Below are 26,844 nucleotides of genomic sequence, written 5' to 3' on the forward strand. Positions count from 1 at the left end.
CCTATCACACGGCCAGTCCCAGTGATCAGCCTTTCACACCCCTCCTCAAGACACCTGTTCCCAAGTATACATTTACCCAGCCCATCCAAACACATACTCTTCAACCCACTTATCTCCACTGCATATTAAAGAACCTGACTGGTTTTATTGCTGAATATCAAAGACCAGAACTGAAAGAAACAAGGATAAGACACTGAAAATAAATAGAATCAAGTATATAAAAAGACCCTGAAGTTGATGAATCTGATAAGATAATGGACAACTGAGAACTTAGGAGATAGATTGAAGTCGAGGAGCTGAGATTTGATAAGTATCAGTAAAAAGTTGAAGTTGAGATAATAGGAAAGAATAACAAACCCCGTGTTCTAGGCAAATAATTGAAAACAAGTAAATAATGATGAGAGAGTATCTTAGCTGAAGACAAGACTGAGAGGCAAACAATGATTAGTTACAATGGAACAGGTTAGAAATAGGAAAAATGAGAGGAAATGCTTGATGAGCATTTCTCACCCATTTGGAAGCTAATCAGGCTGTCCAAGTTAAAGCTTTGCCAAGATGAGCAAAGAGTCTTGAGGTTAATTGATCCTGAGCAGAGCGTTGAATGTATTGTCATTGAAGGTGTGAATTCCGCAATAGACAAAATTGGTGGAGTTCATTGGGGCAACACTGGGTTGATATGATTTGATATGATATTGGGCCAAACTTTGTATCAAATCAATCCCCGTTACCTAATTGGACAGTTACCGTTAGCAGTAACAAGTTTTTTTGCGCGCTGCGCGTATCAAAACGTTATCTGTGTTACCATACCTTTACCGTTATGGTAACACAGATAACGTGGTAACGGCAGTATTAGAGCAAAAAAAAAGGCTAAAAGAGCCAAAAAAATCTTGATACTGCAGCAATATTGACTTCATATCAGCGGCAATATCGTAACGGCTTGAAAAAAAATCCAAAATTCAAACTGAATATCGGTAACGCGCTGCCGTTACTGGTAACGCGCTGCCATTACTGGTAACGCGCTGCCATTACTGGTAACGCGCTGCTGTTACTGGTAACAGTAACAATAACGCACCAAAAATTGATACGTTACCGTTACTGGTATCTTATTGACCCAGAGTTGGTTGGGGGTGAGAGGGAGAGCGTTGGCAATACCTGATTTATTAGGTTAGATTTGATGATCCAAGTTGCCCAATGTTGTTGAGCACGCGCTTGTGCAGATTGATGTGAGCAAATGAAAAGGGCAAGTTTTGACAAGTTTAAGAACAAGTTTTGGGTGATTTTCAACACATATGCAGGGGTTGGACCCCATTGCCCCTGTATTTGACATGGCCCCACTTCATTTATGTACCCCTTGCAGCTGCATGCAGTCTTCTGACCCCATTGCTGCACTCTTTACATTATTCTGACACCACTCATGCACCCCTTGCCTGAAAGACCCCTGTATTTAACATTTACCCACCTTGTTTATGCACTCCTGAAATTAGTATGACCCCATTCTTCATTTCTCACCCCACTTTCTACCTGTATTTATTATCTTCTGACACCACTTGTACACAGCCCCACTAGCTATATTCCCTCAATCTTCTGTTCACACCTGCTAAAATCTCTCACCCAGGGGCTTCCCTGGAGGTAAAATCCCTCACATTTGTCTATATAAGGAGCTCTCTGACCCCCTCAGTTTCTTTTTCCCCAGCTCAGTACTCACCAGTTATTTACATACCATCTATAGCTTTACCATTCCCATCATAACAACCCTTATAACATCTCATAACATACCTTAAATTGCAAATAACCACTGAGCTCACTCTCATATTCTCAACTCTCATATATCTTGGTTGACATCTTTCATGTACCTGTCATCAAACAACTTCATCTGGAACCAGACCAGAACTATCACTTGATTAAAACTTGCCAAGCTTAGCTTGGTGGGTCTTGTTATCTGATAGTATAGAAGGGCAGAGTTTGCACCTCCATCATCCCCTTCTCCATTCAGCAAAAGGGTTTCACAATCACTTTTGATTCTTACAACAATCCCACACTCTACTTCAAAATCAGCTTGGGAAAGCTTGTGGGCGCCTTAACCACCCACATCAATGATCTTGCCATTGTCAGCCAGCCAAAATTTGTCAACTCAATCATCACCTCTATTGGAAAACAGTTCAAGATAGGAGCCAATGAAGAACTCCAGGATTTCCTATCACTGAAAATCACCCAAGACCCAAAACACAGGTACATTTCCCTGAATCAAGCCCACTACATCTCAGAGATGTGCACACGCTTCCTTGCTGACAAACATGTATTGGTACCTACACCCACTGACTCAACCTTCAAGAATCTTAGATGTTGCTGCTCCTCAGATCCACCCTTGCCGGTGTGGAACTACTCAAAGGGGAGAATAGAGCTTGGAAGGGAAAGGGATAGCAACACTAGTACTAATGTAAGCTATGCAAGGGTGCTGATGAGGCTGCCTTCCTGACTAATGCTGAGGGGATGAGAGTAACCCTAAGAAAAAGAAAGAAAAGGTGTGGCTGATTTCTGCTTGATCTTAGGAGCTAGTACTATGAGCTTAACTACTGACTACTGAGGGTGAGAGGGTTGGAGCAGTGATGGAAGAGGGGAAAGCAATGGCAATGGTTCAATAGCAATGGGTTCAGGAGCAACTGCAATGGTATCAATGAGCAATATGTGATGAGTGATTTCTGCTATAATTTCTGTATATAATCTCTGCATAAATCTTTCATTGGCTGGGGTGCAAGTGAGGGGGGGAAGGACAGTTCTTATATGAAGGAGGGATGAGCACAGACAATGAGGAGTTCTGGCTATTGGAATGAATGTTGTACAAATGGGGAAGGGTTCTGGCTATGGGAAGAAAAGACTGTACAAATGGGGAAGGTGATGTGAAAATAGTAACAACTTGTAATGATGAGCACTACTGAAAAGGGTAAGCACAGATTCAATGATGTAATGTGTACAATAGGCACAGTACATAATGAGCAATGTATGTAAAGAGTTTAGTATGTGAGAAAATACCTGTGAAAAGAATGTGATGTAATGATTCAACTAAGTTACTAATGAAATGAGTATTGTAACTGATGAAGACTGTAAGGTTTCTGTAAGTCTTATATCCTCTATAACTATTGAACCATTGAAGATAAAGGGTTACTGTGTGTGAGTGACTATAGGTGAAATGAGGCTTAAAATCTGGATATGCAATAATAATGAGGTATTTGTGAAGGGTTATGGGGTAATGAGCAGTGAAATGATGAATATATGTAAAAGAAGACAGTAAAATGCTACTTATGGTTTGGAATGGAGAATCACACCGGGTCCATACCCACAACTCATTGGGTCTCTTCTCTGGTTTTCATAATGCACCATACCCAATGTCTCTTTTGCAGTCAATCAATTTTCCCAACATCTTTGGGATCCCTCCGCCGCACACTGGCAAACTGCAGTCCGGGTTCTAAATTATTTGGTGTCAACTCAACACTTAAAACTGCATCTTGGAGGCAATATGACACTCTCAGTTTTTTTGGATTCCAACTGGGCAGAGGATTGTGACAATGGGCGGTCCACCTCTGCATACACCTACTGTGTTGGCGACAGCACGATCTCCTGGAAGTCATGCAAACATGCCACCGTGTCCTTTTCCAGCACGGAAGCCAAATATAAAGCACTTTCTGATTCCTTTAAAGAAGAGATGTGGCTGCGCCATCTCCTGACTGAACCACGTCTTTGACCAGACACCGCCATCCCACTCCACATCAACAACAAGGGTGCGGCAGCGCTCACCAAACATCCGGAACACCATGCCCGCACAAAACACATCCATGCAAGATATCATTTCATCCGCAAGTGTGTACAAAATTCAGAAATCACCCTCTTTCATGTCTCCACCAAGGACATGCTAGCCAACATGTTAACCAAACCTCTCCCCACAAGTTTCCCTGGAAAAACATTGTCATATGTTTGGCATTGTTGAGTGACTCATCTCCATCCCCATTTCTTCTTCAAACTTCCTGTCTCCTGCCCAATTCTTTCCTTCCCACATCACTTCTCCCTTTTCTTGTTTTTTTTTTTCCTTCTCCATTATGTTTTCTTTCCATGGTTTCAGCAAGGGTGGGTGTTGAGTATATTACTTGGGTTTTTTTCATGTTTTATGCTTCTGCCATGTCTCTCATCTTTCACATACATGTCACAGGTTGTATGTAGTCTATCTGAGGCAGCAGGCCTGGAAGGACCCTTTCATCATCCTTCCACAATCCTTGAACACCACCATGCACCGTGCCTGCTGTACTCCTCAGGTCAGTTTCTCTTTTCTCTCTTTCTCCTTTTGTTTAGATTTTATATCTTTCTGATCTGCAATCTATAATCCTTCCACAATCCTTGAATACCGCCACACACCGTGCCTGCTGTCCTCAGCCCAGTTCAGCTTATCAGGTTATCCCAACGGGCTGCTTGAGAGGGTCTGTTGGGTCAGGCTGACTTTACAAGTTTCTCAAAAGGGGTGGCCTGCTGGCCGACTCGCCTGATGATGGTCATGCCTACAAATTCAGCACTTGACTCCAATGTGACAAATTATAAGACAAATAGTCTTGTATGATGAGAAACAACATTAGAAACAAGCAAGCGGTGGCTACGGGAACTCAAAGGACAAACCCAGACGAATGTCGAGAATGTTGAGATGGACCAGATATTGAATGGTTGATTACTTTGCACACCTTGTATGATGAGGGACAACGTTAGACACAAGCAAGCAGTGGCTACGGGCACTCAAAGGACAAACCTAAACAAGATGGGCAGACAGATGAGAAAGGCTAAACATGAGGGTGAAAAGATGAAAACGGACCTAGACAAATGTCAAGGGATGTCAGCGAGAATGTTGAATGGTTAGAGAACCGTTACAATGAAATGAGGAACGGTTTATAAACATGCAACTAGGTTTCAGAACTCAGACTACTGCGGACATGATGAGACTATGTGACAACATAATGAAATGACTATGCATGTAGAGTACAAATAGTCTAACACAAATTACAATTGTGAACATAGATTGCATGCAAAGAATAAAGCACCGGGAACTACAGAAATATCCATCAAATGTCTGATGAAGAGATAGACTTGAACAATGAATAATTGGAAACATGACCTGGGTCCCAAGATTTAAAAAGCGCCATAACCAGCTTAAAAGGGATCTATTGTAACAAAATCAAATCATGATTTGAGCTGGTTATTTTTTGTTGAAGAGTTTTGAGATCACCGTTGATGCTTCCAAAACCAGCTGCTGCTGAGATATCGAGGTTTCTGTTTTATACCACATTGCGCGTAACTCGAGTGCAACGTAAGCAGCTTCAGATGTGCTTAGCTTTTCCCGGCTTAAAGCTTTGTATGTCAGCATCTGAGCTGGATTAAATCTTTTATGTTTCTCTTTCTCGAGTGGCCAGTTGAGGCAAGCCCAACCCAGTAGAGGCGGATGCTCTTTAGTATCATTGTATATAAAATCGTGAAACCATTCGAGAATCTTTAGGTGATGTCCAGAAATCACTTCATTCAGTCCATCTTGAGCGAACAAGTGGTGAAAAGCATTCAAGTATTTCAGAATCTGTTGAATTCTACTCGTCAGGCTCTCTGAATTATATCTGCCTGTTTTTGGGTTGACATCTTGCAGGGGAAGTTTGATGCAGACGTTGGCACGAGTTGCGCCGTTCTCATCATCTGGTAGGCGGCCTAGGAAATCCATGAAGATATCATTCTCGGAAATTTCCGCATCGGCCTTCTGCAAAAAAACTCCCAATTTTACTCTAGATGCTTCGGTCGGAACTGGGAACATGTAAATGCTTTCTATGAAAAATCGTTTCTTGTTGATCTGATCCCAAACATATTTGAATGCTTTTCGATCTTGGGGTTTCTGGTTGTGGATTGATATTTGGGCAAATGTGGCCAAACTCTCGACACTGACTGGTATCATGAGGTTTTCATCGGTGCTGGCACTGATCTCCAAGTCGCTGGGATTCACCCCAGTTTTCACTTCAACGGGTCTTTTCCTGTTTCGACTTCCAGTCGGATCTTTCTGGGGGGTAACTTGCTCAGGTGCGACGTCAGGCTTCTCTATGTTCACAGACAACCGGCCTTGGTTTATTTTCTGATTACCATTCATCAATTTCCCTCTTGATTCCCACGTTGAAGGCGTAAAGCCAGAGCCTGAAGAATGTCGAGCCAGCAGATCAGTTGGGTCAGTTGAAAAAAAAAAACAGTGTGATGTTCAAGTTAACCTATTTCCCCAATGTCACTGTCCATGCTGGCGCTGAAGGTTAGCTCTGATACAGGGCTCTTTAAATTATTGTAAACGTCAGAAGAATGACTGTCGAAAAATTCTGGAAAACACACGTCAGTAAGTCTGCGGTGAACAAAACTTGGCTTTAAGGAGCTCACCACTTGAACTAGGGCTATACGGATGTCGGTCTTCAAGGTAATCCTTTGGGTATGAACTCCGCGCTTTTTTTGGAGGCCTTGAAAAATTGTAATCGGTTACAATGTCATCAAGGTTTCCAAATATCTCTTGATTCTCGTCCTGAGGATCTTTAGAATGTGAATTCTCTGTGAAATCGTAATGGGGAATTATGTCATCGAGGTTCCCAAATATCTCCAGATCCCTGTCATGATTGGCAGAATGACTTATTGGGAAAATTCCATCAGTAGTCGTAGCTGTGGTCACCATATTCCAGTACCAAAGAAGAGCTCCCAGTAAAGTTGGTCTGAGCCGAGTCATGTTGGCGGATTTCTTTGGAAAATCTTATCCTGGGTCTAGATGTATAGACGAAGGTAGTTGAGGGTAAAATTCCCATAGACCAACCCTCCTTTTATGTTCGCCTACTGTGCTCACACTCAGTCCTCCTGGCAGTAATGGTGCAGGAAAGTTTTGTATACGTATTTATGTAACCAATTCATGCTTTGGTCCTACTGGTCTCAGCAAAGGAGCAAATATCTTGTGAGATCCGTCGGTGTAGCTGTAACTGAAATTAGAGCTTCCTTGCGACCTTGCAACACCAGATGACTTCACGTTGCCTCAATGGCTTTACATATTTATGCTGCACCTAGTCCGGCGTCTGCATCGCCGGAGGGTCGAGAGATGCGTATATCTGTGACAGGAGAGTAACAGGGCTGCGATCGCGCAGGAGGGGTCGACTCGACAGGCCGCAGCTGGATGGCGATGGCACCCAGCAGTCGAGCCTCGCCAGAAAACCTTCGACGAAAACAGCCTGCAGCACCAACATGACGAACTCAGACAGCACCAGCGAACAACGACTGGACACATTCGACCTCACCTCAGTCAGTACTATCTTTCTCTCTCTGTCTTGACTCGCACAGAAGAATATTAACTTTCAACCTGGGTATCATGATACGTAGCGTTTAATCCCTCAACTCGATCGCCATCTGGTCTTACCCCTGCTCGAATTGTTGAGTCCATTCTATTGAACACATAACCCGAACAAATAAATCAAACGCATCATCAGCAGCTGGCTGAACCAAATTCTTTTCAAAACAGTCTCGATTCAAATGGAATCTATCCGCACCAACAACTGCTCCAGGCGAAATACGATGCACTGAAAGAAACAAACATGATCACCTATCTTACCGGCCTTCACCGTGAACTTTACGACTTAGATGACCAGGCTCCAGTCCCTCAAGGTAACGCTACTCAATCTATTTAACTGTTTAGCACTTAAGGGCACATCGAAAAAAAAAAAAAACTGACTGACTGACTGAATCCTCTACTCACTCCCCTAGAATTCTCTCAGAAAGAGGAACAAGTAATGAACAAATTGGACACACTGCAGGAATCCGTCGATCAAGTTGAGCAGACCCACCCTTCTTGCCTTGATAAGACACTGACAACCTCTCTCGTCGACCTGCCAACTAGATCATGTCAGTCATCTCTGCCCCCGAAGTAGTCGCTGCCCTCCGACAGGACAAGGCCCAGAACTTAGCCTACCTCGAAAAAGAGCACAACGTTACCCTATCCCAGATCGCAGTCTTGTACCAGTACGGACATTATAACTACACCATCGGGAACTACGGGGGCTCTTCCGATTACCTTTACCATTTCCGAGTACTTTCGACCGATAACGAACTCGTTCTCTCTTCATTATGGGGCAAACTAGCATCGGACATCTTGGAAGGTTCGTTTGATGCCGCCTTGGAAGAGCTCAACCGTTTGAAGGAGCAACTCGATCAACGCACCGGGTATGGGAACCCACTCCAATCCTTACAGCAGCGAACCTGGTGGTTGCATTGGAGCCTGTTCGTCTACTTCAACCACGACAAGGGACGGAGTTCTTTAGTCGACGCATGGCTTGGCCAGGGGTACCTGAACACCATCCAAACGAGCTGTCCCTACCTCCTACGATACTTGGTCGTCGCCCTTGTCGTCTCCAAGCGAGCTGGTTCGGGATCGCTCAAAGGACCAAGCTCCTCACGCGGCTCACGAGAGACGATCAAAGAGGTCTTACGGGCGGTTAGCCAAGAAGCCTACCAATATTCCGATCCGATCACCGAGTTCCTCCTCAACCTTTACGTTAAGGTTGACTTTGAGGCCGCTCAGAAGGCACTCAAGCAGTCCGAGAAGGTCTTCAACGTCGACTTCTTCCTCTCCGAGGAGATGAACCCCTGGGTCGAGAACTGTCGGATCATGATCTCTGAGACGTATTGCCGCGTCCACCATCGGATTGATATCGCTGACCTTGCCAGTCGCTTGGGCCTTAACGATGACGGCGACGGCCATCACGAGGAGGGGGAGAAATGGATTGTAAACCTCGTCCGAGACGCCCGTTTAGACGCCAAGATTGACTTCAAAGAGGTGCATATGCTGCATGCTAATCTACTCGTTATCCGTGACGACTGACTATTCCCCTTTTTTTTTAAAAAAAAAAAAAAAAGAATACGGTCCAGATGAACCATCCGGCATCCTCGGTTTACCAAACCGTCATCGAACGGTAAGTGTTAGGCTCTCACCATTCCAAGCAAAGAAGAAGAAAAACAAGAAGCTGACGATGAGCGTCCTCTAGCGCGAAGCGAATCACTGCGATTTCGCAAGATCAGACCTACAAGCTGGGCGCGCTCGCATTGGCCCAACAAGACGGACAATCAACCGATGCCACTGCTGGCCAAGCTAATGACGGACGTGGAGGGGGACGAGGTGGCCGAGGTGGAGGCAGGGGAAGGGGAAGAGCAACTATTGCTGAAATGGATGACTGATCTTCTCTCTCACCTTGCTAGACTTCATTTCTCTTTTCCTCTATCCATTGTGTTTTTTTTTCTTGAAAGCTTTCTCTCCTTTCCAACATAACACCCAAAAATCTACTAAGTTGGTATTCTGTCTCATTCGCAGTTTTTCAAATTAAGGGATTCTGTTTTTTGTTTCCAGGCCAGAGCTGCCGCCCTGCTTTGATTGCTTTCTATTGCGGTTGATGGTTCATGCTTTCTTGACCCAACCTAGCCAAAAAACAAAAACAAAATATGCTTACATGCGCAAAGAGGGGAGCTAAGGCTATCGTATGTCGCCAAGCAAACAAGCCTTCCTCTCTCTTCCACTGCAGCCCAAGAATCTCTAACCGACCCCAGGGCGCAGAAAGGTGTCATCGGACACTCAACACACCGGCATTTCCTTCGACGCTGTAATCTGCAGTGGAAATGGGGATGACAAAGTGCAGGCTCAGCTCACTGGCCAATCATATCGGAATTGACGTTTTCATCACAAAGGATCGGGCAAAGCAATCCATACCAATGATATAGCTCCTCCGGCTCAGCTCAATCAAGTTGGAGCATCCGCGTCAATGCATAAATTGCACCGGGTTAAGGGACTTAATTCCCACCTCTCAACCACATTGGGTCGGCTGAGCTTGGACTAGCAGATCACCGGACCCATCCCCGGCGTCGACCCGTCTCCGATGCGAAATGCACGGCAGAAAGGTCAAGCCAGGCCTGTTCCTGACCTCGAGGCCGAGCTCACAGGCAGCTTCAAAAAAGGCGTGGTGGTGTACACGAGCCCGTCCTCTCCGCTCTATGGGGAAGAGCCCTCCTCAGAAAGTAATAGGGATGAAAATCCTACGCTCGCTGGAGCGGTATCTTGCTCGGCGACAATGTAGAAGGAGATCGCCGAGAAGGAAGCATCCCCCCCCGGCAAGCAGGTATGTGTTGACTGCTTGTTGGGGAAGAATAGGGAATAGTCTTCTTCGGAATCAGCCCCGGCACGCGCAAGAAGCCTGAAAGCCCCCAGTAGGCGCATACATGTAGCTGCTTGCCCGGCAGGCCTTGCACCTTGTGACCTAGGTCATATGGAGTAGGTAAAAAAGCTTACCCGTTCGGCTGGCCAGGCAGTCAGTTGGGAAGGCCGGTAGCTACTGGCTGCGGTGGATTCTCAGAATCATGAATTACTCGGGTTTTATTCTGATAGTTGATTTATTCCACCCACCCAGCCCGTGCTTTCTTGAATCTGCTGCACATGTTCAGCTGCGCTATGCTGAAATTCGCACCTTACTTTTCTTGCGCTCACAGGGTTTTTGCTCGGAGTGAGCAGCGTTTTTTTATCTCGTTTCGATGATGCCCCTTCAATCCTAGTGACAACGCCCGCGGGCATTGCACCCCTTAAAGTTACACCGCATGGTCGTGCCTACGGTCGCCAAGCAACTTCTGAGACAAGAGTCGAAAAGGAACACTGGATCAACAATCGCTGAGAATCGTTGATATTGGACCGACTGCCATGGCGATGGCGGTTGATTCGCCCACGGGTTAAGCCAAGCAACTTAGCTCGTGACTGGTGTAGTCCATTCGTGTGGGCCAAACCATGTACACCCTTCGAACTTCGAAGTATGTATGCCTTACTTTAGGTGGCGTATCTTAGCCCTCCTCCGGGGCCCTTCAATTATACATAAATACATCGCCTTTCATCTCTAGGCTTTCTATTTGGCTACAATTAGGCGTCATTCTTCTTTTCTTGGTTTCCGGTACATAAATATATTACATACCAAGCTCAGCGCAGCATTTTCATACTGTTACCGGTTGACAGATACCCTTCTTTCTCATTTCTTCTTTTCAACGCGCTTGGTACCGGGGCAAATACCACCGATTCCTTTTGGGACTTCGCTGCGGAAGATCAGCATTCTGGAAACTTGTTGAAGCCTTTTTTGATATTTCAGGTAATTTATTTTATTAATTGATCCCAGACACCGTCTCCTGACCTGTTTGCACTCCCAGTTTTCCTTCTTACTCTCAGTTTTCTATCCTATCTAATCCCCCTATACAAAGTCGTTGAAGCATCCATGAAAATGTCACATCCGACATCCACTGATAACGCACCTGCCGACGGTGATTGCATCGTATGGACTGAAGAGAAACCCGCGATAGTTTGCCAAAACAGCGCGTCGAAGTCCGATTACAAACTCAAAATGCAGATGCTGTCCTACTACTCTTCATTGTTGTCGCCGATCGAAGAGGACCTACCACCGAAATACGATGCTCGAGACAGCAGGGGTCAACCTCAGTCACATATCTTTCATTCCCTGTCAGTACCTCTCGACGCTATGAGCCTCTTGCTAAGCAGGGTTGAACATACCGGACTAATTTTTTGATGATTTTGAACTTGCGAGCTTACAGGTTACATGCGATCCGCTTCATATTCCTAGACCACCTTCTGCTCAAAGTACTGGCGGCTTACCTCTTGATGCTGTATACCACCGGCAACACGTCCCTCTTTTCACCTTTTGCATCATCAGAGTGGTCGAACGACGAACAACTCATGAGGTCTCATAGTCGAGATTTCCTAAGCGTTGATATTTACGAACTCTATGAGGACGCCGATGCTTGGTCTAGGAGCAGGTTGGGGAGGGTTGGCTCTGACAGGTAAGTGCTGACCACCTGAAACCATTCGTATGTCATTGTCCACGTCGCTGATTTGTACTTCAATCAGTCCTCTGTTAACTTATTCAGAAATGCAATTGGTGGGCCAAGTCGAATGGGAGGTAGAACCAGAGTCAACGCTGGATGATAACCTTGCCCACGAGACACAAGAAAAACAAGCGCCGTCGCCCGCAACGCCTCAAAGGAAGTTACCCCTACCCTTCCGCAGGCCGTCAAATGTTTTCAATTATCCACGCCAGCTCTTTGACCAAGGAAAACATGGGTCAACACAAAAGCTTCATTCCAGGTCTTCCCAACTTCAGCCGTCAACAATTTATGACGCGCAAGAATGATACCTCGCATCTCTTTACCTCGAACCACGATTCTTCGTCATGTTTGCCTCAAAATACACTGCCTATTTTTTGCAGCTACTGGTTGTAACATGGACCTTTGTATTCTCTACTCCCATTTCTTGATAGACACAAAACTCCATATTTCTTGACCTCAATTCCGACTTTTCTTTCTTTGTAAACTGCGCCAGATCTCAATTTTAATTTTACTCACATGTAGAACTGACAACAAGCCTGAACAAAACGACAGTCGGAAACAAACTGATTGTGACAGCCGTTATCAGTTATATATCATAAGGAGCATCCAAATGAATGGAAAAGATTAAACTTAAGGCAAAAAGTCATAAGGTTGAATGGTGCCCTCGTGCCATTCCAGTGTTTAAATCTTGGGGATAGAGGGAACTCCTTCACAACAGATTTCAGAAAATTTGTATATGCCAAGGTGATGCTCATGAACACCCCACATGCCAACATAATCCCGCGAAGCACTACAGATTCTCTCCAAGGTCGGTTGAAATTCCCAAGAATACCCAGCTAAGTTAAATTTGCCGGCCTTCAGTACTTCTAGGTACTTCTTCGCCTGCTACTGGCTAGATTAAAGCGCGCACCAAACCAAAAATATGAGTTTTAAATGCTGAGTGCTTGCTGGCATGAACTTAACGCGACAACTCAAGTTTGGAGTGAACGTTCCGAGCAGCAGATTGATGGAAGCGTGTCCTCGCCCGATTCGTCATTTGTTGTTTTGGTTGGAGCCATGATGAATATATATCGGAACTGGTCTCGCAAAGCATCTGGACGCGTGGCCGTGAGGACATGACCAATGATGGGCCAGAGGAAAAAGCAGTGAAGAAATAGAGGACTTCCCATTGATCTAGAAAATCAGATCTGACCCAACAAATTTCTGATTTCACAGAAAAATCTAGGTCCCTGATGTGATCAAAAGTTCCAAAGCGTAGGTTTCCCTGGGAAATCTGGAATTCCAGATTATTCCTGATTGATAGGAAGTCATGAGCCCAGACAGAATATGAAGGTAAGAGGGGTGAAGGCGTACAAACAGAAATGAATCATCTTTTCGTGAAGTTCACAGCTCAATTTCCAAGTTATGCACACAATATACATGCAGATAGAGAGGCTCACTGGTATGAAACAACAAGAAGGAGAGAAATTGCGGTCACGACAACAAGCTGAAGAAGTTTTGATCAGCAGACATTGAAGAAAAACTAAATGGAATACAGGTTCAAAAATTTGCAATTGCTAACACTAGTCTCCATCATGAAATGAGGTGAGTAAAAATCATTTTAAAGAGAATCTACCGATCTCAAGCCAAGATCTTGACAGAATCCAACAGGAGTACTCTCTGACTGCCCCTGAGTAACAGGTTTGAACCATTTTTGAATCTTTGGAGGCTCGTCATTCCTGCACAAAGTTTCATGATTAAAACATTCAGGCGGAGTTTATGTAAAAGCTTTAATAAAAGAGATGGTAACTTGCCAACTAAATGCAGGCCCCCGGTCGCTCAAAAGCGTTTTGATTGTACCCCAGCTGAACCTAACAAGCTGTCCAAATCCAAAGATAGTGTTGAAGTTTTCGCTAAGCCATTTTACTGTGTGAGGGTCTGCTCGAGACGTTAGCAAACAATCAGTTTCCAGGATTTTGCTCTTAGCTATTTTTATCGCACCATTACATTGCTGATAGGCCTGGTGGTCCGGGACCATTGAGTACTAACCAGAAGGATAACCAGAGCCCAATGACCTTGTAGCATCTTCGTTATCTTTGCTCAAGTTTGTTTTATGAGGACGGGCTGATTCAGGGTGGATCCAATGAGAAACGATAGCATCTCGGGTTACCTTAGCCACAACACTAGCTGCTCCCACTATCGGGTAGATGGAGTCTGCCTTGGAGCAAACCGTGAATTTAATCCCGGGAAATTCGTGTTCAAGCTTCATTTGATGAGTTTTCGGTGGACCGAGTGTATCGACATAGATATGCTGGAGATTATATTGAAGGTCAAGTGCATGCTGGATGATCTGACAAGTCGCATCGAAGGCTTGAGCATTCCTGTATACTTGTTTCCGGATCAAACAAATCAAGAAAGCGAAGAAGGCAAAGAATGTATAATCAGTAGTAGTCAGACAAGCAGCTTTTCTCATATTGAGCCATCGACGCGTGTACTCGTACAGATTGTAAGGTGACCTTCGATTCATTCCCTGACTAATATCGGCCGGCGTCAACACTTTGACATTCCATTCAACTCGTTCATTGAGAGGTTGGTCCTTGGGTGGATGTACGATCATCTCCAGTAGCTCCTCCCTTCGTTTATGGGTCAAAGTCTTCGAATCGGCAAACCCCAATGCAATCAACTTGTCCTCTGCAAATGCCTGTGTGCAAAAGGCAGCGCCGTATACCATTGGACCTAAATCAACAGGGGTCAGCGCCTACGGTGGCATTAATCGATGTTTTGATATTCTTACCTAATACTGGCCCCCTTCCAGCTTCATCAATTCCCATAATCCAATCATCGCGTTTAAGTCTTTTCTCCTCATCCGTAATATGCGTGCGATCACTGGTAGAATATAGGTACGATGAGAGCAGTGGCTCGGAGATTGTGACCGATGGAGGAGGGAGAGTACCAGTCGCGTCGGAGGGTTCGTCATTTTCGGCCATCAGGGAGCAGTCCAGAACGTGGTGCTCGATCTGTGAGCCAAAACCTTGCCCCTCAACATTTTGAGCCCCGGGAAGCCCCCGGGGGTAGAATAACTGCGCAGAGAGTTTCTGTTCACTGGCCGGGCGGGTACCCGGGTACCCTGACAAAAAACCACCTGGAGCGGGTACCCGTGTCAGGGCGGGTCTCTATAGTGACGCCGCCGTGAATGAAAACAAAGATATCTAAGGTTTAAGCTGATCTCAGCTGTCACAGCTGGGAGCTGGAGCTCGACTTGGCCGCGCAGGTGCAAGGAGTAAGCCGCGCCCTCTTCGGAAGCAAACTTAACCAAGTCCCTCCCGAGGGAGGCCGAAGGCCTCCCTCGGGAGGGACTTATGCCTTATCGGTGAAATTTGCCTGAGAGAAATGACAATAATCCTTACCTTTTTATGCTAAGGCCCCTGCACAGTGCTGCCTTGGTGTAATCACCCTCTACATTTACACTTAGACTCTTGAGATGCCTGGCTATCTCCTGCCACCTTTGTGTACATTTTTCTTCTTCCCAAACCCAAGATACAAGGCATGTAGTAAAAAAACTTCATGCTGGCAAAAACAGTCGGGGTATAATTGTTTTTCAAATGAGCTCCCTCGGAATCTTGAGTGAACAGGCCCAAATGCATTTTCTCACGCAGTTGGTTGGCAAGGCTGGACATCAGTCCTGGATACCTGTCATTTTTTTTTCCCAAGGAAAGCATATGGATTTACACTAAAATGATGTTTTACGGACCTCAGGCTTGGCTTTTGCAACCCACCAACTTCAATGTGTTATTATGAGCAAGCAATGATGAAATTTGATGATCTTAGAGCATCAAAAATTAGCCAAGATGCAGGGCTTTCTTAATATCCAAAAATATTGGTGAAATCTTTGGAGGTAAGGGAGCTATTGCAACATTCGTTGAAAATGGCGTTTTTGGCCATTCCTCTCAGGCCTAAATCACCGATACCGCATAAGTCCCTCCGGTGGAGGCGCCGAAGCGCCTCCACCCTTGACTTAGCTAAGTTTGCTTCGGAAGGGGCTGGTTGAGCAAATACAACCGAAGTCCGTAGGACTCGTAGAGAGGGTCCTGTCTAGGACGGGGGGAAAGAGAAAGGGAAAAAGGCCCGACTTACCTAGTGGAAACAAGGAGCCAGGTTGAGGGCGGGAAGGATGGAAATAAGGAAAAATGGATTAATAATAGCCCCAACTCGTTGTGTTTGGCATAAGTGGTCGAAGACAACAATGTAGTCGGGCGTGGTAACTGATCTAGGGATATTCCGGGTAGGAAAAGTCACCAGTGAGGCTGGGCTGATGCTCATTGGTCCATCTACACTCTGCTCGCTTGGGAGGCTCCCAGGTGTAGCACTCAAACTCACTCAGGGTTGGTACCCAAGTCTAGCAACATGGTGCTCAGTTGAGGGCATTGTACATGTGCACCCTCTAGTCCAATAATCTGCCTGGGTTGCAGGCCGCCCACACTTGCGGCGTCCTGTGGCTTGTTGCCGTCTGCACTGTCTTGACTAGCAGGTGGCTGACAACCCGCCAGAGCAATGAGTACCCATTGGATGGTACCGGGTACCCACATGCCATCTTTAATTCAGATGGGCCTTTCACATCATTCTAACAGGGGTGTACATGTTGCTGATCTGCGGGAGGCCCAAACTGCAATTTTTACAAACTTACACACGTGCACATGACAGTTGCATTAGCAAAGTGAAAACAATGACCACCTTCATGCACACATAAATAATAGGGGGTTAATAAATGTACCCGGTTTTTCTGCGTCTGTACCTGGTTTTTGTGTACCCCCTTTTCCCCGTACATTGTGAGACTCAAAAGTGGTTGTGAAACCCTTTTGCTGAATGGAGAAGGGGATGAAGGAGTTGCAAGCTCTGCCCTTCTATACTACCAGCTACAAGACCCACCAAGCTCCGCTTGGCAAGTTTTAATGTGGTGATAGGAGTGGATGCTCAAGATGAGTTTGTTCAATACACCATATAAAGGTTTGTTATTGATATATAAGGGTTGTTATGAGTATAGTTGTAAGTTGTAAGTGTCAAGAGTACAAGGTGGTGAGTGAGTCACTGATGAGTAATAAACTGAGGAGCTACAAATGGGGGGGAGAGAGCTCCTTATATAGACAAATGTGAGGGATTTTAGCTCCAGGGCAGCCCCAGTGAGGGATTTTAGCTGGCCTGGGCTGTGTACGATTTATGCAAGGAGTGCATGCATGATGCGGGGAACAATGGCATGTGATGCAATAAAACCAAACAAAAGTGGAGGTGAAAATTCTAGAATGCGGAGAACAATGGCACAGTCTAAAGGGGCAGTGCTGAATGATTTCATGCAGATAGAAAACAAAGGAAAACTAATATATGCAGTGGAGATACCATGGAGTAGGGAAATGTATATATATATTGGGGAAAGGTGGCTTGAGATGTGTGAAAGGGTGCTACAAGTTGTCCAGAATGTCTAACTTCCAGTGCAGTGGGGCTCTGGTTACGCTTTCAGTGGTAAATAGGGGGTACTTTGGCTGTAGATTCCTTTTCTGGGGTCCATATGGTTGTACCGTGAGGCATTCTATGACTAACTACGCAAATGAGAGAAAAACTTTTGATTTTTCCCATTTTGTATACCACAACGTACCCGGTTTTTTTCTACTCATTTCTAAGCAGCGCAAATAGGCTTAAAATTCATCTAAAATCCTGAAAAGAATTATCATGCATTCAAAATTCCAAAAAAGCAACTTTAGATGATTTAATTAATTTTTTGTGTACCCCCTTTTCCCAAGTGTGTACTAAGGGAATATCTTTTTTATGTTTAAGTGCTCCCTCAATTTTTTTGAACCCTGGTACATGTAACAAAAAAGATATTCCCTTAGTAAAGACTTGGGAAAAGGGGGTATGCAAAAAATTAAATAAATCATTTAAAGTTGCTTTTTTGGCATTTCAAATGCATGATAATTCTTTTCAGGATTTTAGATGAATTTAAAGCATATTTGCGTCACGTAGAAATGAGTAGAAAAAACCGGGTTCGTACACGGAAAAGGGGCTACACAAAAACCGGGTACAAACGCGTAAAAACCGGGTACGTTTATTAACCCCCTAAATCATATGAATTGAACCCCAATAATTCATCTCCATTACCAAACAGTCCAAATTGAATTATGATTTGATTGTGGCCATTGTGTCTTAGTGGTTTCAACCGCTTTTCAGTTGTGTTCCAGTTTACTTCTGCATGACTTCTGGATGGTTTATGCATGAATCAAGGATCAGTTTCAGATCATTTGTGGATTAGTTCCAGAATTTTTCATTAATTCTTACACTACTTTCATCAAAGGCATGCAGCACAGTTGTAGAAAAAGGGTACAGTATGGCACTCTCTGGAGAGTGCGTCAAAATATCCCCTGGTGTAAATAGGCTCAGACTCACTGGAATATTTGGGGCCTAGTCTTAAGGAGAGGAATGTAAGTGTGGTGGAAGTTTGTCTGTAGGGGGGAGGCAGGGTCTCCAAGGGTCAAAGCATGACTTTGTTGATCTGGAGGAGTTGCTTGGAGTGCATGGATGTATTTAAAATAGGTGTAAACTCCAGTATTTGTTGGTGTGTACAGTATTACACTCCAGTATTTGCTGGTGTGTACAGTAGTACACTCCAGTATTTATTGGAGTGTACAGTAGTACACTCCAATCTTGAAACATACCAAGTTTCAAGATTGGAGTGCACAAGTTTCCACTCCAATAAATATTGGAGTGAACTTCTGAACACTCACCAGGGGGGGATCTGTGGCACTCTCTAGAGAGTGCCAAACCATATGTTTCTTGGGTAACTCAGGATGATTTCAACTGAGATGGCATGTGTGAGAAAAGGTTGATGCTATATTGATATTATGTTCATGTCAATGCAATCTCATAGGTGGCCTGAAGCTGATAATCAATCAATGTCCATGACTTCATTCTTGCGTGTGTAGTGCATTTCAAGTTGATTTCAAGTTGACAATCTGCCACAAGCATGTGGGGTGCCCGATTCTGCCAATGTTTCTTCATGGGATTGGGCTTGGTGGAGTTATTGACCATGCATATGTATGATTATTTTTACTCTCCTGTTGGAATGACAGGAGATGCAATGCAGACACACCAAGATTGTGCAAAGAATAATTTTACAAAGTGGCGTGTGGTGTGAAGTGAGTACGACTTGGTCATTGGTGTAGCAGCGCTCTGAGTGAAGTGTCTTTTGGAAACATCATGAGTCAGTGGCTTCCTGGTAAGTGGCACTAATCTAGCTGGTCAAAGAAGATGTGCAGAGCTTCAGCTATTAATACTTGAAAACCAAATTGTGGGATACCGTCATGACAGACCCTCAGATTAAAGCATGCACCTTTCCACCACACCCATGCGGCAGATAGACTTATCAAGGTGTGTTGGCGGGAACAATATATGATACACACTTCTGAGGAGCAGATCCACAGATAGTGTTTCAGGTTTGCTTTAATGGTTAGGAAGGCTTCCACCCCAATCTTCTGGGTGGCCAAAGAAGCGATCATCAACACCTCTTCCGTCTCCCAATGACAGTAGCGGCCAAACTCACTTGCTTCATCCAGGACAGAGAGGTCACTCTTTCTTGGCTCTTGTTCTTAAAGTCTGTTTTATTAGTGTTTGAAGTGAAAAAACAGTCGTTAACTTGAGCGGATGGTGATTCAGGTTTGAACAATGCATGCATTGTCACATCAAATCCCATGAGCTGGACGTAGTCAGAAATGTTGGACTGTTGTACTAGGGGTGGTGTATCATGCATAGTGTTGTCCCATGCCCGCACTCTGAGATCTCACGTTCAGCAGCTTTTCTCATAGGATGGATATGATGGATCTCCTTCTCAACAGAGTTTCATGCCCCTAAGACGTTCACTATACATGATTCATGTCAACTCCCACCCAGGCATGCTGAAATTTCCAAATGGTGCCAAGGGGGCAGGAGCATGAAAACATCGTAATACCCTAGCTCCACACAGTGGCTGTCAGTCATCAGAAGTTCTCTGCTCAGGATGAAGAAAAACTGGTAGTTGTGGCATCATCACTAGGGTCCAAAGACATCTCACCTTTTGAGGCATGTCAAGTAGCACCCATATAATGCTGACCGACTTTGTCAGCTCATTGATAACATATAGGCAATCAGTTTGTGTGATGTGTTCAGGTTAGACAATTCTTTGATCTTGTCCGACTTCAAGTTTCTGCAGAAATTAGAGAATAAGCCAACATCAACAACACCTGCATCCATCATGTTATCACGGGAGGTTTGAGCTTGGGGGGTGTCTTCAAACCCCCCAATTATGTGCAGAGTTTCTGGGGGAGGGAAGGGGGTACACTGGCACATCAGCTGCAAGCATTGAGGTGTCTTGAGGTGTCTTCATATCTGTAACTTTAACCCATCCCCCTGAGCTGTATTTTTGATTTGGGGAATGGGAATGTGAGTGAAACCTGGGTCTGTAAGATACACACACAGCATAATCAAGGCCTGGCCGGCTGGGTTGTTGCCCCCCAGACAGCTTCAACACCGGTCTCTGGATGTAATGTGTGCTAGCTGGCCCTTGACAAGATTTTTGGTTAACCTGAATAGTGTAATAAGAGAACTTGCATCATGGTCTGTGGTAAAACATTGGGATTGTCTGGCAGCTCGAAGACTGAAGCCTGTCTGGCCACTTTTTGGGACATTCCGTCAGAGGCATGGGCACACACATCGCCCACACCTCAACTGCTGATAAGCTGCGCACTCACAGGCAGTTGCAATTGGTGTGAGCCTTCTGGGACCCAGCGGATGTCTCCCACAAGCAGCTAGTTGATCTTGCCTAGCTTCCAAGGTCATGATGGTTGTCTCACCTGCTAGAGATGGGGGTCACTGAATGATTTGAATTTAGCCAAACTCCTTAGCACTGCTTGACCCAACAGCATGTGAATGCCATATGGCCCGATAAGTCACACGCTGAAAGCAAACTGAAAAGTTATTGCTACCTGGCAATGTCTGCCACACAAGTTCTTTGGCGGGTGGGGGACTTTCAGTGTCAATTGGCCCAGATGCAGTCATGCAAATGCTGTGGGAGGAGCGGGGTTTGCCATACGGGCCCCATCTGCAACTTTTGGGCACAGATGAACCCTATAAGTCATTTCATAATGACGTGTTGTCTGTGAGGAATGTGGTGTTTGGTACCAGCCCAAACGTTTTTTATCAATGATCTTACATCTGCCACCAACCAAATCCAACCCGCTGCAGGGCCAAGGACATTTGCCACCACATGTTTTAGTGTTATGATGCCATGATATGAAGAAAGATGCAAAATCTCCTGCATTTCTTTGTGGAAGCTGTGGAGCTGCACGCGTAATGGCCCAGGTGAAATCCACCCGTCTAAAGGTGCGTACAACACGTATATAGTTTAAATATTGCAGGCAAGGTTCTTGGGAATGAGAATTCCCAGACACTGTTTGGACCATACATACATATAAAATGTCCACCGAGATGAACGGCCGTACAAGAAGGGAGACATCAGCTGACTGGGCAACATCTGCAGATGTGCAAGTGGGACCTCACAATTGCCCAGATCACCTCAGATAAAGCATCAGGACGTTCAGGAGGGAAGTCGGGCGTCCATGAGAAGCCAAACAGTGTGTCAATGAAGGTACATCAGAGGCAGAGCTTGTTTCGAGAGGTGTGGCGGGGAACTGGTGCCACACATTCAGAGAAAGGGAAGCGGGGACTGTCTTGGTGTTGGTTTGGTTGATGCATCCTGTGGGCATTAAGCATGCATGGCTTTGCCTTTCTTGAGTGATAATTCAAAGGGCAAATTGCGGCCACCGGTTCTTTGCTCATGATGACTGCTGGTTGATGATTTGGTCTCCATAGTGGGAGTTTTTATGTCCCCTCCCTGGACCAAGGCAACCCTAGCCGCGCGGATTCTCATTTGCAACTCCACTCCACAATGATTGAGGTGGCCGGCAACATCCATCTCTCAAATACTCTCCCGGAAAATATCTTCAATATTGGAGATGAGATTCATATCTACACACAAATAGCCTCGCATCAGCTCCCTCTAAATACCTCAATGTCAGCCTACCCCGAGTATCATGTTGTACTTCAGTCATCGGGCTCCCAAGTCCCCGCAATACTCTATGACTTCTGCTCCCAAATATTTTTCACCGGCCAACTAGTTCTGCCTTCCGACCCGAGTCACCCAATCATTCGTGTGGACCGGTCCTGCTGGCAAGTTCATCGTGGACACTTTCCTCTGGCCCACGAATTCGAAAACACGCATGTATTTGGGACAGCTTATGTTGTTAAGGTCCATCCAAACCCAATTGTAGGCTGTGTGGGGCATATTGAAGTTGTTGACAGGTACATGAATCCAGGGCATAGCACGGTGGTATTCGACGCGTTTTTTGGGCCCCTCGAATACTGATTCGTCGAATATTCGAGTATTCGGAGATATTCGACGGAAAAACTTCCCAAATACATTAAAAACACCAAAAAATTACATTTTTTGTGTTTTTGACTGATTTGGACCCATTTCTGGGCCATATAATTTTGCCGGGGTCATCCTTCAAACATATAATGGTGCCAAAGGCGCTTATAATATTGCCAGAGGCATATCTCATAATGGCGGATGCACTATTCAGAGTGCCGGACGCACTTTTGATAGTGCCGGACGCACTTTTCATAGTGGCGGACGCACTTTTGATAGTGGTGGACTCACTATTCAGAGTTCTGGAAACACTTTTGATAGTGCAGGACGCACTTTTGATAGTGCCGGATGCACTTTTGATAGTGCCAAATGCACTTTTGATAGTGCCGGACGCACTCTTCATAGTGGCGGACGCACTTTTCACAGTGACGGATGCAATTTTGATAGTGGCGGACTCACTATTCAGAGTGCTGGACACACTTTGGATAGTGGCGGACTCACTTTTCATAGTGGCAGACACACTTTTCAAAGTGGTGGACGCACTTTTCAACATGGCGGACGCACTTTGCATAGTGGCAGAAGCACCTATTGTAGTGGCGGACGCACTTTTCATAGTGCCAGAGGCAGATTTTTTTTGTGTTGCATCAAAGGGGGTGGTATAGGGCCTGTGCAAACTCATCTGGGGCCTTTGGGCCCCAGAGAAGCTTGCATTGGCCCTCTACGCGCCCCTTTGAGCCATTATTCAAATTTTTTCGAATATTTGAGCTTAAATTTGCCCAGGCATTATTTGACTCGAATCGAATTTGAATACGAATACTCGAATTGATTCGATTCGATGTGCTATGCCCTGCATGAATCTGGTCAGTACACCCATCCTGACACCACAAATTTGAGGGGTGACGCTCTGGAAAGCCGTGTTTCAAGTGTGCTGATGTGTAATTTGGCAGTCAAAGCGTGGTCATCTCAACCTCACCGCAACCCATTTCCAAGCCCACGATACTATTCAGAAGCTTCAAAGGGGGGATTCCATTAGGTTTGGAGGTTTCCAGAGAAAGGCTTCATACTCTACGAGCGGATTGCTTTCAGTCGGAGTATGTATTCTGGAATTCAATTTCACAGGGTTCCACATCTCACACTTATTTTCCATGTAGGTCAAGCATGTATCACCACTCCCTTGATTTGAGAAGACCATGTACAGCCTGAGGCCCAATCCACGAAAGCGGTTTGAACTCCAGGTGAAGGAGTGGAAGTCACCTGCAAAGGCCAGAAAACGCAAGCCGGTTGGCCGAAAAGACTCCAAATCCTCAGTATCCAAGGTTTGACGTCTGGCGAACCACACCCCCACTCAAACTTCATTTCCGTTCTTATGCTCTATCCAATCTGTTCCAGCTCTGCTCGTTGTTTGCCCAGTGTAGAGTGTATTGAGTTTTCCCAATTTTAGAATCAGAAGAATGGGGTGTAGTTTGACACAAACAGATTGCCAATCAATAACATTATTCTGCATGTCTGGGGACCACCCTAAGCATGAAATGCTTGAGTTCTACCGGCCACAATGGCGACATGGAACGCAAGCTGTTGCACAATCATTTTAAAACACTTGAACATTGTAATAGGAAGGCATTTGGGAGGGACGAGAAGGAGAGCATCGAAATTACAAAGAGACATATATACATATGAGTCCCGGGGACAATGAGAGCTTACATTTGAGAGTCTAGTGAGCTGGACCCGCGATTTGTGGAGTTGTGTGCGGGAGAAGGAATGAGGAAGTAGGGTTCCATTCCTGCCATTGATTGAGGAAGTCACTTGTGATTGCCTCTGCAAGCTCAACCCGTGTCGGAACTTTGACATTGTTGAGGGGGCAGATCTTGTCAAGGGACTGGAATACTGGCAGGAAGACCTGGAATAAATAGGCCGAAAGGTTCTTCCAAATCGGTTCGTCTGGGGCATGCGTTGTCGTGGTATGCTGTTTGATAATTGACATGGCTTGTATGAAAGACATGCATGTTGAAAGTCCGGCGATCCTGTGGTCCCTTGAGGTGATGAACAGACCGCGGACTCCGGCCAGGACAAAATACACTAGTGGCTGGTAATTCTGTTTTCGCTGATACTTTTTGAGGCTTTGCGTGGCTTCTGCTGATTCGGTGGCCAAAGCTGAGGGAGTTTGCTCGACAGGAGCTGGACTTGCAGTGGTGCCCTCCAACGGCGTTTGATTAGCACGGAGGTTTGCCTTCTTCTCAGCTGCGGTCAACGGAGCCTCGCTCAGATAGTGGGTCTGGAGAATGATGTACGCCATCAAGACGTCAATGATAACGTTTCGGAATTCGTGAAGGACATCAACCGAGTGTAAACGCTCGGCGGGGGGTACAGAAGGGTCTTCGACGCTGGTTGCCGGGGCAAAGCTGGAAGAAGAACTTTTGACAGCATCGAGGAAGGAAAGAGCTGTGACACCGTGAGTAATATGATCAGCTACTTCATGGTGGCTGACAGGGGGCGGCGGTCTGAATAGGTTCTCCGCCATCAACTCAATTGATGCAGCTACAATCCTAGCCCAGTCGGTGTGCAAGCGTTGGGGGGGGTGCAGGAGTCGGAAGAGTCCACGGACAATTGTTGATTCTGGATGTGGGGTCTTGGTGACTGTTGGGATGAAAGACCCGTGTTGTTTTTCGCTGTCCTTGTCTCCAAACGCCGTGAGCTTTGGGAAGTCGATCAAGTCAGGGCAATACCATTGCTCATTATCCAACGGCGACAAGAATCGATTGGCTGAGAGGTTGAGACATGGTGAGTTGACTGATAGTCTGCGCACTTGTAACAAAACTGATACTACAAACTCACCAAGGGCTGTAATAGTCTGGATCCACAAACCATATGAGCAATCTGTACGGTGGAGATGGAACTTCGGTGGTGGCAGCGCTGGAGATGGTGGGTGCATGGCGCGTGCGCGATTATGAATCAACGGGGCGAGTGATTCCCATGTTGTCTGATGTTGTGACCAGGATGGTTTTGTGCCGGTGAAGCTGTGGTGAATGCTGATGATATGCGTGCGGATGGTGTCGGACTTGATAATGGTGAGCTTAGGTCGCTGAGGGCCAGCCATAGAATTCGGCGGCTGATTGTTAGTGGGGTTGGTGTTTGAGGTGATCAATTCTTGTGGATGAGCAGCCTATGCGGAAGGACTGGCTTCGGGATCAGCACTTGCAGGCTCGAAAAGAGTCCGTGAGGTCGGTTTGCCACTGCCGGTTTGATCTCCTCCGGAGGGGTGAAGAGGAGCAGATGAAGGGCCTCCCGAGCCAGCACCTGGTGGGGAACGGGATGAATCATTTGCAGCTGGAAGATTGGTTGAAATCGCATCGGAAGGACGTGACATGTCAGCAGAGCTGGCTGGTGGAACTGACGGACTGCTGGGTGTTTCCCAGGGATTGGCGGTTGGCGCAACAGCATCAGGAACGCCATCAGGATTCAACGTAGTCGAGGCCCTTGGTGCAGCTGAATTGGCAGATGGGTCAGTCTGGGATGGGTTGGCTGACACGCTTGTCGAGTCGAAACCTCCGGGCTGGTCTTTTCCTGAAGACACGGATGGCATGGGGCGGCTGGGGAGCTTGGCGAGGAGAGATACAGCCTTAGGCTTAGTTGATCGTCGTTTGGCTCCGCCTTTCCGGGTTGCACTTTTGCAAGAGTTGTTTGACACCCAAGGTGGGGCAGAAGAGAGATTAACCACGGGGGTAACTTTTATATCTTCGTCGACGGGAATAACACCAGTTTCGTGCCACCCTGGAATTTGAAGCCGGTGCTTGTAAGTGCTATGTCGAAATTGATTGGGAGATGTAAGCTTACTTCGTTTACTCTGGGTGAGTGAGGCAGCAAGGTCTTCGGCTGCACGTTTACAGCTGCGAGGGAGCTTGAGCGCAAGGATCTCCTGGGCGGATCTTGCGGCGGCCTCAATTGAACGGGAATATTCTTTGGGCGTGAATTCTACAATTTCGGTTTGAAGAATTGAGTGGTTGGGATTGAGGGATAAAGGTGGCGCTGAGGGTGTGTGCTGCAATGAGAATTCTTGAAACAATGGTGCACAAAGTGGCCTTTGGGTGAGGTTCTGATCCATATCCTGCTGGGCTGGAAGGGCACCTGCTGGGTAAGGTTGCGTACGGAGCTTCTAGGTGGAACACAATGAAAACCAACTTACTAGGAGGTGGAGTTGAAGAAGAGGAGATTGTATCGCTGTCGGATGGGGCTGGGTTGCAGGCAGGAGACACTTGCGGACATGCTTTGTTGGACATTTTGCAAGCTTGATCAGAATCCTCGAGACAGACTGGATGAAATGACTGTGGGAAAGGAGAAGAGAGCAAGGGGGAATGTGGGATGTTGGTCAGGCCAGCTTTATGTTGTTGATTCCGTGGTGGAGAGCCCAATGTCCTTTTTGCCTGAACAGCTACCCGCGCCTTTTTTGGGATACACACAAGGTGTATGGGTGACATACGCTG

The 26,844-nt window shown here is 45.9% G+C and overlaps 5 protein-coding genes across 5 annotated transcripts; 2 read left to right on the top strand and 3 right to left on the bottom strand.

Moving 5' to 3' along the window:
* Positions 1 to 5,230: 5,230 nt before the first annotated feature.
* On the bottom strand, positions 5,231 to 6,769 carry PtA15_6A145 (uncharacterized protein; the record flags this gene model as incomplete). The annotated part of the gene is made up of 3 exons (XM_053169819.1): positions 5,231 to 6,201; positions 6,273 to 6,374; positions 6,442 to 6,769. The coding sequence occupies 3 exons, from the start codon at positions 6,767 to 6,769 to the stop codon at positions 5,231 to 5,233; spliced, it is 1,401 nt and encodes a 466-aa protein (XP_053021072.1).
* Positions 6,770 to 7,272: 503 nt separating this feature from the next.
* Positions 7,273 to 10,733, top strand: PtA15_6A146 (uncharacterized protein; the record flags this gene model as incomplete). The annotated part of the gene is made up of 8 exons (XM_053169820.1): positions 7,273 to 7,329; positions 7,408 to 7,457; positions 7,547 to 7,689; positions 7,789 to 7,853; positions 7,922 to 8,857; positions 8,950 to 8,993; positions 9,066 to 9,163; positions 10,555 to 10,733. The coding sequence occupies 8 exons, from the start codon at positions 7,273 to 7,275 to the stop codon at positions 10,731 to 10,733; spliced, it is 1,572 nt and encodes a 523-aa protein (XP_053021073.1).
* A 585-nt stretch (positions 10,734 to 11,318) lies between these two features.
* On the top strand, positions 11,319 to 12,043 carry PtA15_6A147 (uncharacterized protein; the record flags this gene model as incomplete). The annotated part of the gene is made up of 3 exons (XM_053169821.1): positions 11,319 to 11,560; positions 11,653 to 11,898; positions 11,986 to 12,043. 3 exons carry the CDS (start codon positions 11,319 to 11,321, stop codon positions 12,041 to 12,043), a joined length of 546 nt encoding a protein of 181 aa, XP_053021074.1.
* Positions 12,044 to 13,543: 1,500 nt separating this feature from the next.
* PtA15_6A148 (uncharacterized protein) lies at positions 13,544 to 14,909 on the bottom strand (the record flags this gene model as incomplete). The annotated part of the gene is made up of 5 exons (XM_053169822.1): positions 13,544 to 13,661; positions 13,737 to 13,860; positions 13,972 to 14,303; positions 14,424 to 14,658; positions 14,717 to 14,909. 5 exons carry the CDS (start codon positions 14,907 to 14,909, stop codon positions 13,544 to 13,546), a joined length of 1,002 nt encoding a protein of 333 aa, XP_053021075.1.
* A 10,617-nt stretch (positions 14,910 to 25,526) lies between these two features.
* Positions 25,527 to 25,946, bottom strand: PtA15_6A149 (uncharacterized protein; the record flags this gene model as incomplete). The annotated part of the gene is made up of 1 exon (XM_053169823.1): positions 25,527 to 25,946. The coding sequence occupies one exon, from the start codon at positions 25,944 to 25,946 to the stop codon at positions 25,527 to 25,529; it is 420 nt and encodes a 139-aa protein (XP_053021076.1).
* Between the last annotated feature and the right edge of the window lie 898 nt (positions 25,947 to 26,844).

The sequence above is a fragment of the Puccinia triticina genome, chromosome 6A, assembly GCF_026914185.1.
Source record: "Puccinia triticina chromosome 6A, complete sequence".
Taxonomy (NCBI): Eukaryota; Fungi; Basidiomycota; class Pucciniomycetes; order Pucciniales; family Pucciniaceae; genus Puccinia; species Puccinia triticina.